Raw genomic sequence first — 13,903 nt, forward strand, 5'->3', positions numbered from 1 at the left:
TACCAGTAACTGAATAGGGCTTGCTAAACTGAATCTGAACTTTTTCAGAATATTTTTTTTTTGTAAAATGAAGCAACAGAATATAGCTGAAATGTGCTTTCCTTTGTTCCTATACTTTGGCATGCAGTGATGCCAAAAAGGTCCAATTTGGGACTAGATTCTTAGGCTCAGCACTGTCCAGAGAAGACTCTTTATGAAGACCTAACAGTGTAATGCAAGATGCAAATAAAATAAAATAAAATAAAAAATATGTGCAAAATTCACTGAGATCTTTATGCAATAAATTTCTCTGGGAATTTAAAAGCAGAAATATCAGTATTTCAGTTCTATGCTGTGGGCTAACTACCTCAATATTTTTAGAATTTTTGTATGTGAAGGAAAAACAGAGTGAAAGAACAGAAGGCTTTTATTATTACTTAATACTGCATTCCCTTTCTGGAAACAGCCTACATTCCTCCGAATCCTGAAAATAAAATAAAAAAGACTTTTCTCATTGCAAAATAAATGTCACAAGCTCCACAGTTTCAATTGTTTTGATAGTATCTTCTTGAAAAGAAACACAGGCTGTCTCTGGTCTCCCCTGAGCACGCTAACGGCAGTGAGCTTCCTGTAAAACCCAGGGGCAGTCCTGGTCTTGCAGGACTCATAATTGATTTGATTTCACTCAATACAAAAGACAAATTTGACCAACTGCTCCTAGGCAGTTGCACATGACATCTTTAGATACGTGAGTGCAATGGACAGATAAATTAGTGCCTGCTTATCTCAGCATTGAAGGGAACTCTGCTGACTGCATTCAATGAGCAAACGACTTAAAAGCTGTAAGTGGTAAATTGGGAATCTTAGTCCTTCCTTGAGATGAAATGCTTTTCCTTGACAACAAGGAAACATAGAATGTAATAGCCATTGATTCTAACTATTCTGTGTCCCATGAAGAACTAAGGAAAATCACAATCACGCAACAAACTGAAGCTATTCTGGCTGAAGTAAGGGCAAAAGTTTATGTTGTCTCTTCACTGTGTTCCTGCTTCCTTGTGGCATTTCTGCCTTGCTGGTTGCAGATAACAGTGCATCTGGTGTTTACTGTAAAACATTCTCTATTTAAAACAAAATTTAATAATAATTGGAGTTTTAAACATGCATCCCTGGATATATTTTGTGTTTAACATTGAACCGGAAGCTAAATACTTAAAGAATTTACAGCATCTTGCAATTGATTGCATACCTATAATGCTTTCATTTTTTTCAGTCCCTTAGTTTAATGTTTTTAAAGGTGCCACAGACAGTCTCAAAAGACTTGAATTTAGTAAGGACACATATTCTCAAGTTTCCTTGCTTGTCTTCTGTTTGATTACTTCTGTTTGATTCTGTTTGATGCTCATTATGATGAGCAAAAAGCAGTTGGTAACACAAGCTGTAGTTGTGCTATTAGGTGTATCTGAAACCATACACAGACAAAAGGAAGCAGACCTCAACAAGTAATTTCGTAGAATCGTAGAAATTTAATAGAATTTTAATTCATTCCCTTAGAGATTTCTCCTTTCATAGAAAATTCTTCCTACTTAATCCATCCTTTCATAGAAATTTAATTAATCCTTTACACTAGTAAGGCCACTTAGAAACTGCAGTAAGCTGTAGTCTTAAGCCCTGAACAACCTTAGTTCTTCAAAACTTGGGAAAAAAGGAAAAAGCTCTTTATATGCTCACAGATTGTCACTGTTTAATAGCATGCTAATACTATTTGATTCTATTAGCAGCACCAGCAGCCTTTAGTGAAGCTGAATGTGAAGTGCTGCTGACTTGCCTACAGAAGTAGACCAAGGAGGGTAAAACTGCATTATACTGTTTATTTTACTTAAATAGAACACACACACTAATTTTTCTAAGCATGGAGATGTTTTGTAGTTGGTCCTTTTTATTTCTTAAAACCGATGAAATTAGAAAAAAAAACACAACTGCAGAACATTTTGGTAAACTGTGAAACAGAATGTATTTCAAAACCATGAATAACATGATGACACCTCATTTATATCCAAGTGCATGTTCCATTACCTGCCTCTCTCCTTGCCTAGAAGAAACATGATAATGTTGGGCCAACATTCTTATTGAAAGGGCTCCTCTGCTCCATCAAGTATCTGCAGAATTATAAACTGCACATTTTCCACATAATAATTTAAATAAATACTTATTTTTGTGCTCCAGGAAGTGTGTATAGGCTCCATTTTTCATCTGCCTGGGGAGTTCAGGCTGTCATCTGGGTACCTTAGGAGCTTTCTGAGGATCAGGCAGTGTTATAATATGTTGGGGTTTTAAAAGATACATAGGCAGGTTAGCAACCTGTTTTCCTAAGTCTGACCCTTCATTTGATTTCTGTTCTTTTTTCCCTCTTGCTAAAGGCTGTCACAGAATTTAAACAGCTACCCTGTTCTTATCTGCTATTTGTAATCTGTACTGACTGATTCCTAAGAAGCACAAATTCCTTTTATTCATCATCAGGGTGTGTTAAACTCACAAGCATTGCCTGCATAATAAAAATCCCATTTGCCTCCTAAAAACCTCTGAAAAATAGATCTGATAAAAGGACTGGAAGACACCTGACAATTTCCTAGAGAAGACTGGATGCCTTGTAGGTATTAGTTTGAGCCAGGATCTTCTTGATGCAGGACACTAATCTTTCTTTTCACTCTTTTTAACAGATAAAGAAAGTAAGTTTTAAGCAGTTAGGTATTTAAATTTGGCACATGGAATTAAATATTGCTGAACTCTTAATTTCTAGTCTACTGCAATATTCCATGTAATACTAAGTAGTAGAAACATGGATCTAACAAACTGTTAGTTATTAAAATTGCATTCAAATAAAGAAGTATATGCCTGTATCTTATTTAGCTCATATCTTATTTATACAAATAAAGCTTTACTTCTTGTTTAACTTACTAACATTTTCAAAATGGAAAATCATCATCTTAGGGTATAGAGTTGGTTTTTTGCACAGTGCTGTGAGTATTTAGGGAATTTATTTTTGAAAAATGGAACATTTTTTTGACATTTTCACAGCTTGCCATCACTGCAACACCAACATTAAAAATCACCATATAATTTTATTTCTCCACAACAATTCTGTACTTTCAGTTAAAATTATGCTCTCCACATTCTGAATTATCTATATTACATAAATAGCTTATTTTTTTGATGGAGATTGGGAATTCTTTTTTTAAAATACTGTCATATAAGTAATAAATATCTAGTATTTTCCACAGAATTTTAGGAAGGGACTCCGAGATGGTCAACCAGTCATCCCTACATTCCAAAGTAAGATCAAAGAATCTGTATCACTCCCCGTATTTGCTCCTCTTTCAAATTTTCTAATCATATGTCTCCTCAGATGTTCCACTTTGCCACCTGCTACTTCCTGCTATCAGGAAATATTTTGCTAGTACCAAAACTAATTCTAAGCTACAAGCAAGTTGAAGACAGCTAGGAATTTCTTGAGGCAGATCCAACTTTTAGGTATTTAGTTGTCATCCATGGATTTTCTTTCCATGCGCTCCTCTAGTGTTACTATATTGTTTTTCAGCAATAATCACATAATCTGGCAAGAGATGCTGTACTATGGTTCTGAAACTAATTATTATGTGCTTCATTCACTGTCTCCTTGCTTGACTACAGAGAGATGGTGAGCAATATATTCCCATCTCCTCTCTCCATGCTGCTCATTGTTTTCCCACTTGTCTTAAGTCCTTTCCAGTGTTTATTTTCCAGATAGCAGAGCTCCAGCTCAATTCTCACTGACATGGAAGTCGATCCATGTATCTTCAGTGCCCTTGTCCTTTCTGAACCTTTTCCAATTCTTAGATCTCTTTACTCCAATTTAATCTCTTGCATTTAATCATTGCACAGGATCAGATCATGGCAGATTCCTCTGGATTACTTCACACTTCTTTGCATTCAGAAGTAGATCATTAATAACAACTTGTTGGGGTACAATTAACCCACGATTTTTATGTTCTTACCTTAAAGCATTTTCATGTACCCATACTTCCCTGGCTTGACAAGATTACATTAAATAACACCTCAAGCATCATTAGGGCCAAAATATCTTTTTCCACACTTGACAAGAAGGATTATGCCACCAGAAGAACTGACAGGTGCACTCTGACAGCTGTTTCCTTGTTGACTCTTGGGTACCTACAGTTTTTTTTCTGGCACTTTTGCTGGAATTTAAGTTACACCAACTTGCTAATAACCTCCCAGCTTTTCTTCCCCCACATTGGCAGGTCCTACACCCGTTGTTTTTGAACCCCACTTGTCCTCCATCAATCAATCTCAGCTCAGTCTTGGCAAGTTTGAGGAGGGAATTCATGATGCAGAGCTGATTTGAGAGCACCAAACTCATCTTTTTGTCTATTCTGAAGAGTGCCACAAATTCTCCTGGGATTTGTATAGTTACATTTGCATTATTTGTATATATACATTTTGTATGTATATTTTGTATTATCTACTTTGTTGCAACAGGGAGTGACAACTGAAACAAACAAACAAACATACAAATAAGGACATTGTTAAAAAACACTTGTTCTTTGCTTCTCATGCCTGGCTTTCCAGGTAAGTGCTATTAGTAAATGCTGGGTGTAATTTTTTTAGGTTACAGCTCTTAAATCTTCCCTTTTCAGCGTTTCCTCTGAAGGGCCAGCAAAGCCCATCACACTTTTCACCCCTTGCTACGCGCTTCCTCCATCGCTTTCAGTCACCCTTCAGGTTTAAACCCCCGAGAGCCCGGCTGCTAAGAACCCATTTTCCCCAGGCCTGGTCCATCTCTGGTCAGCACCGCAGCCCGGCTGCAATTTCAGGGCAGGGATTGCCGAAGCTTTGCCCCATCCTGCCGGGGCCCCTCTGCGGGGCGCCATTCCCGCCTGCAGCGCCGGGGAGACGCGGGCCGCCAGGCCACGCTGCGCACAAGCACTCAGCCCTTTTCTTTCTAAAAAAAAACTGTAACAAGTCACGCCCGTATTCCACAGGTTTCCACGGGAAAGTTTTATCTATTCCCCCCCCACCACACGCTTATCTCCCAGGGAAAGATTAAACTGAACCGAGCGCCTCCGACTCTCCGCAGGAGCCGCCTACGGGCTCCGCCTGCCGCGCATGCGCGCAGCCGCCCGTCCCGCTGAGCATGAGCAGAGGGCCCGGGTCTGGTGGCGGCCTGGGGAGGTTCCGCACCGACACCGACACCGACACCGACACCGACACCGACACCGACACCGACACCGACACCGACACCGACACCGCCGCCATGGGCTGAGCGGGGAAACGGTGGCGGCGGCGGGGCGGTGGTGGTGGGAGGCGGGGGGGTCATTGGCTGCATGCTGGGCGCCCCGAGGATGGAGAGAGCCATGGAGCAGCTCAACCGGCTGACGAGGTCCCTGCGCCGCGCCCGCACCGTGGAGCTGCCGGAGGGTAGGAGAGGGGCGGCAGGGCGGCGGTCTGTCCCAGGGCAGCAGCGGTCTGTCCCAGGGCATTGGTGGCCTCCCTGGTTCGGCTCGGCCCGGCCCGAGTCCGCTTGGTGGGTGTGAGCTGAGCCCGGGGGCTGTAGCACGGCCCGGTCCGGCGGGGTGGCTCGGGAGAATGGAGACTTGATCTCTCCTTTCGCCTCTGATGAGGGGCTTTTGGAAATTTGTGATGGCGATAACAACAACAACAGCGACGGCTTCCCCCATCCTCCCCTTCCTGTCCCTGGCATCTCGACCGCCGGGCCCGGGCTGCCCCTGCCCGCTGCCTCCGCCCCTGCTCCCGGGCGGGCGGGGGATCTGGGATGCTGGACCCCCTTTCCACCCCCTTTTAAATCCTTCGTTAGAAAGTTCATCAGTGACACACTCATAATGGCAAATCTTTGGTGGTTTTTTTTGGGTTGTTTTTTTTTTTTTCTCCCCCTAAGTAGTGCTGAAATTTGTTTGAAAATGTGTTGTAAGTCACTGACACCGGTCACAGCCTAATTTTTTTTGGCTCTAAGCTATTGCTCGCTGGTGCGGGATGGGCTTGAAAACAAAGCTTCAGCCTCTTGTAGCAAGTAGTTTAGTCTTCCAGATAGGTCCAGCCTTAGGGAAGACTTAAACCCAGAGAAAGCTTTTATGTATGCAAAAGTTTCTGTTTTTAAGTCATATGCTTGTCATTGTGCTTTCTTCAGGGTTTATTTTTATATACTAGTGTTTTGGCTGTCTGGCTGTCTGCCACCTTTCATCTCTGGTGGTGGAGGAAAGGGAGTAGTAGTATTTTGTTTTCTTTATGTGTTGCCTCTTCGGACTTCTGGCTGCTGCATATGGACTTCCCTCTACACCGAGCTGGCTACACCCTTTCTTTACTGTCACCTGTCAACAGTGTCAGTGGCTGCCAGCACAGTTGCTCATGGATTTCACAGAATGACAGAGTAGTTTCAGGTGGATTTTGGCTGAGTCTCGTAAGCTTTTGAATAGCATCAGTGAAAACTGATGTAATACTGTTAATGTTAGCTCAGATTTACAGAAATAGTGTAGTGGCACCGGTTTGACTAATAAATGATGTTGCTGTCATGGATAGCACAACCTATACCAGTTAAAGCTGCTTCAAATTTACTCCAGTACCAGTGTAGGCAAAGTAATTATGAATTTGATATTAGCTGTATTCTTTCTGTCTCGGGCATTATTATCTCCAGGATACCATCCTTTTGGTAGTCCACGTGCAAGCCCTGTGACCTCTGGAACAATTACTTTTCTTGCCCTGTACTGCAAAAGGAATGTCAATCCTATGTATTCTCTAAAAATTGCGTGAAACAAATCACAGCAAGTCTGAAATTAGGGCATTACAAGAAAACCTCATTTCAATGGCCTTTTAACTTCCGGTGGATTTTAGTTGATTACATTTTTTCTTTCTTGACCTTGGTGTTCCTTGGGTTCATGCAGGCTTACCCAAACTCTTGAGAAACAGGTTTGGGTGGTAGTGTTTTGCTCCAGACATGTACTGACAGCAAATCACCACCAGTCAAGTGGTGCAGTTTGGTGGTTTCTTGTGGGCTGTGTCTGGCCTCCTTAATTACGATTTATTTTTTCCCCACACATATTTGAATAGATTTTATTTGAGAGAGATATGGTTTAGGTCTCCATCCTTAAACTAAGAGTCATAATACTCTCTTAGGAAGTGGAGATGTATGTTTGAACTTCCTTATGCTGAAGAAGTCACTAAATCCAGGTATTTAATTTCCTCTCCATGGGCTGTAGCCATTAGAGTATTATATTGCTGGTGCTTATACTTATTTAAAACCGTGATCTCTGCCAAATTTAAGCCAATATCTCTTATGAAGTAAAATAATAAGTTTATCTTGTCAGGGCAGGATAGCTGATGAATTTTAAGTGCTTATTTTTTTCTTTTTTTAAAGCAAGCATTAACATTTGAGTCCAGTGTCAGTGAATACTCAGAGCTGACCTTGCCTGGAGGAAATGATATTGGCTGTTTTATCAGTCTTCTGAATGCTTTTTCTGTGCACTTAAGAGCTTGACATAAATTTCTGGATTTTGCTGTTAAGGCTCAGTTCCTGAAAACTAGGTCTTGCGATCCAAAACTGTAGGTTTTAGGCCCTTTGTTGTCTCTGACTTTACGTTTTGGCTGCTTTTTTTGTCTTTTGATGTTCATGACATGAAATGCAAGCAAGTCAGATAAATAAGTTCTGGAAGTGCATGAGGCATGTACTGGGAAAAATCTGCATGTGCTCCACATTGTAGATTCTGTTTATAGATTAGCAAAAAGCTTAAATTTTTAACAACTTTTATGGCCCAACTACAATCATATGTAACTATTGTCTTTTTATCTTTTTCAAGATTACTTGTGTGGTTAAATTTAATTAGGATCAGTATTAAACACTTCAGTTAAGTGTGCTGGTATATTTAAAGTTGGTGGGATGTTTGTTTTTTTTTTTTTGAGTGGGTCACTTTAATAGGGCCTGATTCTGAGAAAATATAAGCATATCATGCTCAGATTTAGTTGGTGCTTTCAAGTTCTGTTTTGGCTTCAGCTGGAGAGCTTTATTTTTCCAAGAGATCTGTGGAACAGATCTCAAGAAATGATTTTTTTTTTTTTTTTTTTCCATTTGTATGTACTGGGAGCTAATAATATATGCATTTTTAAAAAGCCATCAAATCTTTGTCACAATTGATATCTTTATTTAGCATCTCTGACTTTATTTCCAGGACTCCCTCTGCATGTTTCCCCTCCCTCCCGGAGTGTTCCCTCCCCCAGCATTCAAATTCTAGTGGTGTAAGTTGGGGATGGAGTTGTCTCATGCTCTCAGAGCTCTGTTATAAGGAGCAATCTATAAACAGTTCTAACTTTTGAACCTGATTATGGTTAGAATTACTCTTGGCAGCTTTGAAATGTTGCTTGGTGTTTTGAGAGGCTTGTGTCTCTTCTGCCATAAATTCACCGTAATCAACATTGATTTAATTAAAAAAAAAAGCCAAACAATTAATGTGATCTGGATTTGAATATGATACCTCCAGTGTTCAGAGGTAATGGTAGCCTAGCATTTCTTCTTTTGTTAGCTACAGACAGACTGCTTCTAATAGTGGGTAGCAGCACTAATTGTGGGGCACTGTAGAGGAATAATGAATAGCATAGCTGCAGCATGGTAAGTGCTTCTCTGACTCTGAAGAACTCTTTGTTTAATATTTGGTAGATGTCAGCTCACCTAACTAGTAGGTGAGGTAATGAGCATATAGAATCATGGTATGTAAAAGCACAAAAATACTCTTTTATGTGGTATGTAAAAGAGATGAGAAGCTACACTTGTTTTAATTCTGATTGCTTTGTAACTTTGCCATTTGAATCAATTAAGATGATGAAGAAAAAGTTAAAATTAAAATAAAAATAAAAGTTCTGTATTTCCATATTCTGGAAACATATACCTGGGTTCTCAAGGTGTGTTTCCTCTTGTCACAATACAGCATCTATGGGGAGAGTCTTTGTACTCCCAATAATGGGTAGTTCTCATCAAGCTAGAAAATATAATCATTATATATAATTAATAATTATGAGTAGTTATTGTACTTCAATGCTATTATTTTAAGATAACATTTTAGTCCATCAAGTCTGTAGGTGACCAAACAGGCATGTCATACCCATACAGTGTGCTGGTACATGCAGCAGTAGTATTGTCAGATTGTGGAGCTGTTCTTAGGCAGTCTGTTCTTAGGTCTGGCTTGGATCTTTGAGTCCTGGCCTTTATTAAGTGCCTTCAAATATGGAATATGAAACTGATTAAAAAAATAAAATGGAATATATGGCATTCAGAAGTTTAGAGAGAAAATGGTATAGCTATGGAATCATAAAATCATAGAATCTTAGGGGTTGGAAGGGACCTCGAAAGATCATCTAGTCCAACCCCCCCTGCCAGAGCAGGGCCCCCTAGAGTACATCGCATAGGAACGTGTCCAGGCGGGTTTTGAATGTCTCCAGTGAAGGAGACTCCACAACCCCCCTGGGCAGCCTGTTCCAGGGCTCTGTCACCCTTACAGTAAAAAAATTTTTTTGGATATTCAACTTGAACCTCCTATGCTCCAATTTACACCCATTACCCCTTGTCCTATCACTGGTGACCACTGAGAAAAGCCTAACTCCATCTCCCTGACACTCACCCCTTACATATTTGAAAACATTGATGAGGTCACCCCTCAGTCTCCTTTTCTCCAAACTAAAGAGACCCAGCTCCCTCAGCCTTTCCTCATAAGGGAGATGTTCCACTCCCTTAATCATCTTAGTAGCTCTGCGCTGGACTCTTTCAAGCACTTCCCTGTCCTTCTTGAACTGAGGGGCCCAGAACTGGACACAATACTCCAGGTGCGGCCTCACCAATGCAGAATAGAGGGGGAGGAGAACCTCTCTTGACCTACTAACCACACCCTTTCTAATGCACCCCAGGATGCCATTGGCCTTCTTGGCCACAAGGGCACATTGCTGGCTCATGGTCATCTTCTTGTCTACCAGGACCCCCAGGTCTCTTTCACCTACACTGCTCTCCAGCAGGTCAGCCCCCAACCTATACTGGGACATCGTGTTGTTCTTCCCCAAATGCAAAACTCTACACTTCCCCTTGTTGAATTTCATCATGTTTCTCCCTGCCCAACTCTCCAGCCTGTCTAAGTCTCTCTGAATGGCAGCACAGCCTTCTGGTGTGTCAGCCACTCCTCCCAGCTTAGTGTCATCAGCAAACTTGCTGAGGGTACATTCTATACCCTCATCCAAGTCATTGATGAAGATATTGAACAACACCGGTCCCAGTACTGACCCCAGAGGGACTCCACTAGTCACACACCTCCAACCAGATTCTGCCCCATTGACTACAACTCTCTGACTCCTTCCTTTCAACCTGGAGAAATATATAGTTTGAAGAAATCACTTTTAGAAACTCCTAGGTATAGGGACTATGGAAGTCACCTCAGAGTGCAGGAAAATTTCCTATATAAATAAGATGTTTATTTTTGTTAATGCATATTTCTGAAGTACTCTGACTTGACATATTTGTCAATCTAAAGAAATTGCTGCTGCACTGAAAATTCTGTCATAATGACTTTGTAAGGGAAAAAGGCTGTATTGAAATTTCATGTATTGCAATACTGTTAATAACCTCTTCTTTTGAAGTATGATGGCTTTTTCTTTGTAATGAAACTTTAAGTACATATAATGTGTGTAAAAAGAATGATTTGTTGAACAATGAACACTATAAATGTTAAGTAAGTGGCGCTGTATAAAATTTTACATAAAAGATTTCTTTATGATAATGGAATAATTTAATTTCTTCACAGATAATGAAACTGCTGTCTATACACTAATGCCAATGGTTATGGCTGACCAGCATAGGTGAGAGCTTCTTTAAATTTTTTATTTTCTATTTAAAAAAAATTTTTATCTGACCAACCAACATGTTGGCTGGAGTTGTAGCTTCTAGAGCACTCTGAAGGATTCTGCTACTGAATTGCTGAGAGAGCTTCTTAGCTGAATTTAATCACTTGTTTTGTGCATCCCAACATGTTCTTACACAAGTGATTTTTTTTCTTACCTGGGATTTGTTCTGTTGATGCACATACAGAATTTTTTTCTATAATAAGAACAAAAGGATTGTTTTGCAACTGGCTTGTAGCTCAGTGTGCTTTTACTGATGACATAGAGGCTCTTAGTCTCATTAGACATCTCAAAGACATGGACTATGAGTTGAGCAATGAGATTGATACTTCTGGGATTCCTCAGATGAGCAGCTACTTCTCTCACCCAGCTAGTTTATATTTGAAACAGTTGCCCAGTGTCCCAGTTAATCTTTGATGTACAGGTAAGCAGTGAAGGAGTGCACATTAATATGCAGATGCTTGAAAGCTGTTGGATCTCTTGATGGAAATTAGTTAGAGAGAAAAGAAATAGAGATCAAGTAAGAAAGAGAGATCTTGTGTAAAAGTTATATTACATACTTTGCTTGCATATTGTGAGATATTTTTAAATTAAAAATGTGTTTCTGTTTCAAGGTCTGTCTCAGAGCTGCTATCAAATTCAAAATTTGATGTGAATTACGCATTTGGACGTGTGAAGAGAAGTTTGCTTCATATTGCAGCAAAGTAAGACTTACTTGAGTCCAGTCCAGAAGTTAACAATGAAAGTATTACCACAAATCTAAGGCACCAATGTAAGCTGGAAAACTCTGTAGTATCAGTTAACATTTTGTTTTTACACTTCTTTTTTGTATTTTGTTTGTTCTTTTAGCAGTGTTCTGGGCCAGGTTTTACACGTGGTATCAAATGACTTTCCAAATTTTACCAAAGGAAATCTTGGTGGATCCTTTTTTTTTTCCTTTTTATGAAAAATCAGTCTGTGAAGAAATGTAGCCATTTCGTGTATCCTGCATAGCTGGGTTACTCTTCCCTTTGTAGGTTTAGAAAAACCTTGTCTTCAGGTGCTGCCTGATTTTGAAGTATTTTAAAACAGGAAAGCACTTGTAAGTTCATTGGGAAGCAGCTGTTTCAAAGTACTTTATTTGACCATAACTGAAGGAGATATTATTTATCTGACTTGCTTCCAATAATTTTTTTTCTATGCTGTGTAAAGAACTTAAGGGCAAATTTCAAGTCTGTGACTTAGATTATTTATGCTGCTCTTCAATTGGGATAAATATGTATTGCCAAGAAACAGCCAGACTGACATAACTTTAATAGAAATGAGCCAGATATTTTTTTTTTTGAATGGCCTTTCAGGAAATTAAACTAATGAATGAATGTTCTGTATTTGAGTCCCAAAGTAGTAGTGCTGCATATATATAGCAAGTATTCGAGCACAATGAAGGCAGAAGTCCCAGCTTTCTAAGAAGACTATTTTAGAAATATCTGTTTCCCAAACATTCCATTTAAGCATTGCATGCTGCTTGTATGAAATTTGTATAGAGGGATTACTTAAGGAAAAAACATGCAAGCAAATTTTTAGCATAATCTTAGAAGTATATTTGAAAAGCTGTATTTATTGAGCACAAAACCCAGGAAACTCTGGGAAACTCTGTTGCTCTTACTTTGTGGATTCTCTTTTAGCTTGGCTAGTTGTCTTTTTAAGAAGTCATTGTCATGCTGGTTTTGCAACTTATTGTATGGCTGTTCTTCAGTTTCTTTGGGTTGTTTTGTAGCAGTTCTGCCATTGGGAAGACTAGTAACAATGGATAAGCTGGGCTTGATGGATACAAAGATACTATATGTTTGTACTCCTGATCAGTTCTTCCTCTTGAAGAGTTCAAGAGTAAGAGATACATGTATAACAAAGTTTGTGGTTTTGGTGACATTGATTATCCTGACTAGATGCTAATTAAAGCAATAGTAAAAGGGATTGAAGATTCCAAACAAGTAGCAAAGAAATATTTGAGTTTTACAGTTTTTCTCATATTTAAACATTTAAATTTAACTTCCATACACTGAAGTGTAACAAGAAAAAAAAAAAAAAAGTGCTGTTTAGTGGAAAAATCAGTCCTGTGAATAAGGATGAGAGAGGTGAGAGGAAATAGCAAGCATAATATTTTAAATAGTTGGCAGCCTTAAAGATTCACTGTTGGATTTTAAAGTCACTAAAATCTTGTAGAAGGCGAGTACCTATTTATTAGTACAAGTTATGATCAAGTTAATTCTCACTGCCTTTAAATGTCTTTTCCTTAGGTTTGTGTAAGTTGAACTATGAAGATGTAAAAAGTTTTGTGTTAAGATTTCCTGCTGAATGTAATCTTTACATAGTACTGCTATTGTCTTTTTCAATATAGATGTGGTTTATAAATAGCCTGATTACACTTTTTCCCTTCCTTGTTTTGTTCTTAGCTGTGGATCAGTTGAATGCCTTGTTTTATTATTAAAAAAAGGGGCAAATCCAAACTATCAGGACATTTCAGGATGCACACCTCTCCATTTAGCAGCAAGAAATGGGTAAGAAAAAAATTTTAAAAACTCCTTAAGAAGGTTTTGCTTGTAATGCACTTGCGCTGACATGTTCTGTAAAATTTTGGCATAGTTCAGGAAAAGTATTTGGGTTTCCACATTTAAAAATAGGTAGTGTGGAGGTTAAATCCGTACTTTAAATACTCAGAAAACAATTTTATATAAAAAAAGTTGTCTGAAGTGCTGATTTCAGTCAATCATTTTAATGTTTTCTGTGAAGCAGGAGCCTAGTGATTCTTACAACTGATCGAACAAGGGATGCATTCAATTATTAAGTAAGAAAAGATTTTGAAGAGGATACTGGGGGGGTTTGAAAGGTTTAGAGATTTCGTGTTTTTCTCAGAGGTTCTGCAAAAAATTTTTTACTATAAAGAAGGGAGTATAAAGTTTACCTGCACAATATTAGGCGAGGGGGGGAAAAAACGAAAGCATGAGAC

At 39.2% G+C, this 13,903-nt stretch overlaps 1 protein-coding gene across 4 annotated transcripts in view; it reads left to right on the forward strand.

The window, feature by feature from the left end:
• The first annotated feature begins 5,189 nt into the window (after window positions 1-5,189).
• Window positions 5,190-13,903, forward strand: part of HACE1 (HECT domain and ankyrin repeat containing E3 ubiquitin protein ligase 1) — a 44,758-nt gene continuing 36,044 nt past the window's right edge. The window contains exons 1-4 of one of the 4 annotated variants that reach the window (XM_071741257.1): window positions 5,190-5,451; window positions 10,821-10,875; window positions 11,532-11,621; window positions 13,350-13,454. In XM_071741257.1, the coding sequence (XP_071597358.1) occupies window positions 5,358-5,451; window positions 10,821-10,875; window positions 11,532-11,621; window positions 13,350-13,454 (344 nt within the window). In that variant the 5' untranslated portion in view covers window positions 5,190-5,357. Of the gene's footprint in view, window positions 5,452-10,820; window positions 10,876-11,531; window positions 11,690-13,349; window positions 13,455-13,903 lie in introns of those variants that run through there. The other 3 variants (XM_071741258.1, XM_071741259.1, XM_071741260.1) reach the window with 3 other exon arrangements.

This window comes from Heliangelus exortis, chromosome 3 (genome assembly GCF_036169615.1).
Source record: "Heliangelus exortis chromosome 3, bHelExo1.hap1, whole genome shotgun sequence".
Lineage (NCBI taxonomy): Eukaryota > Metazoa > Chordata > Aves > Apodiformes > Trochilidae > Heliangelus > Heliangelus exortis.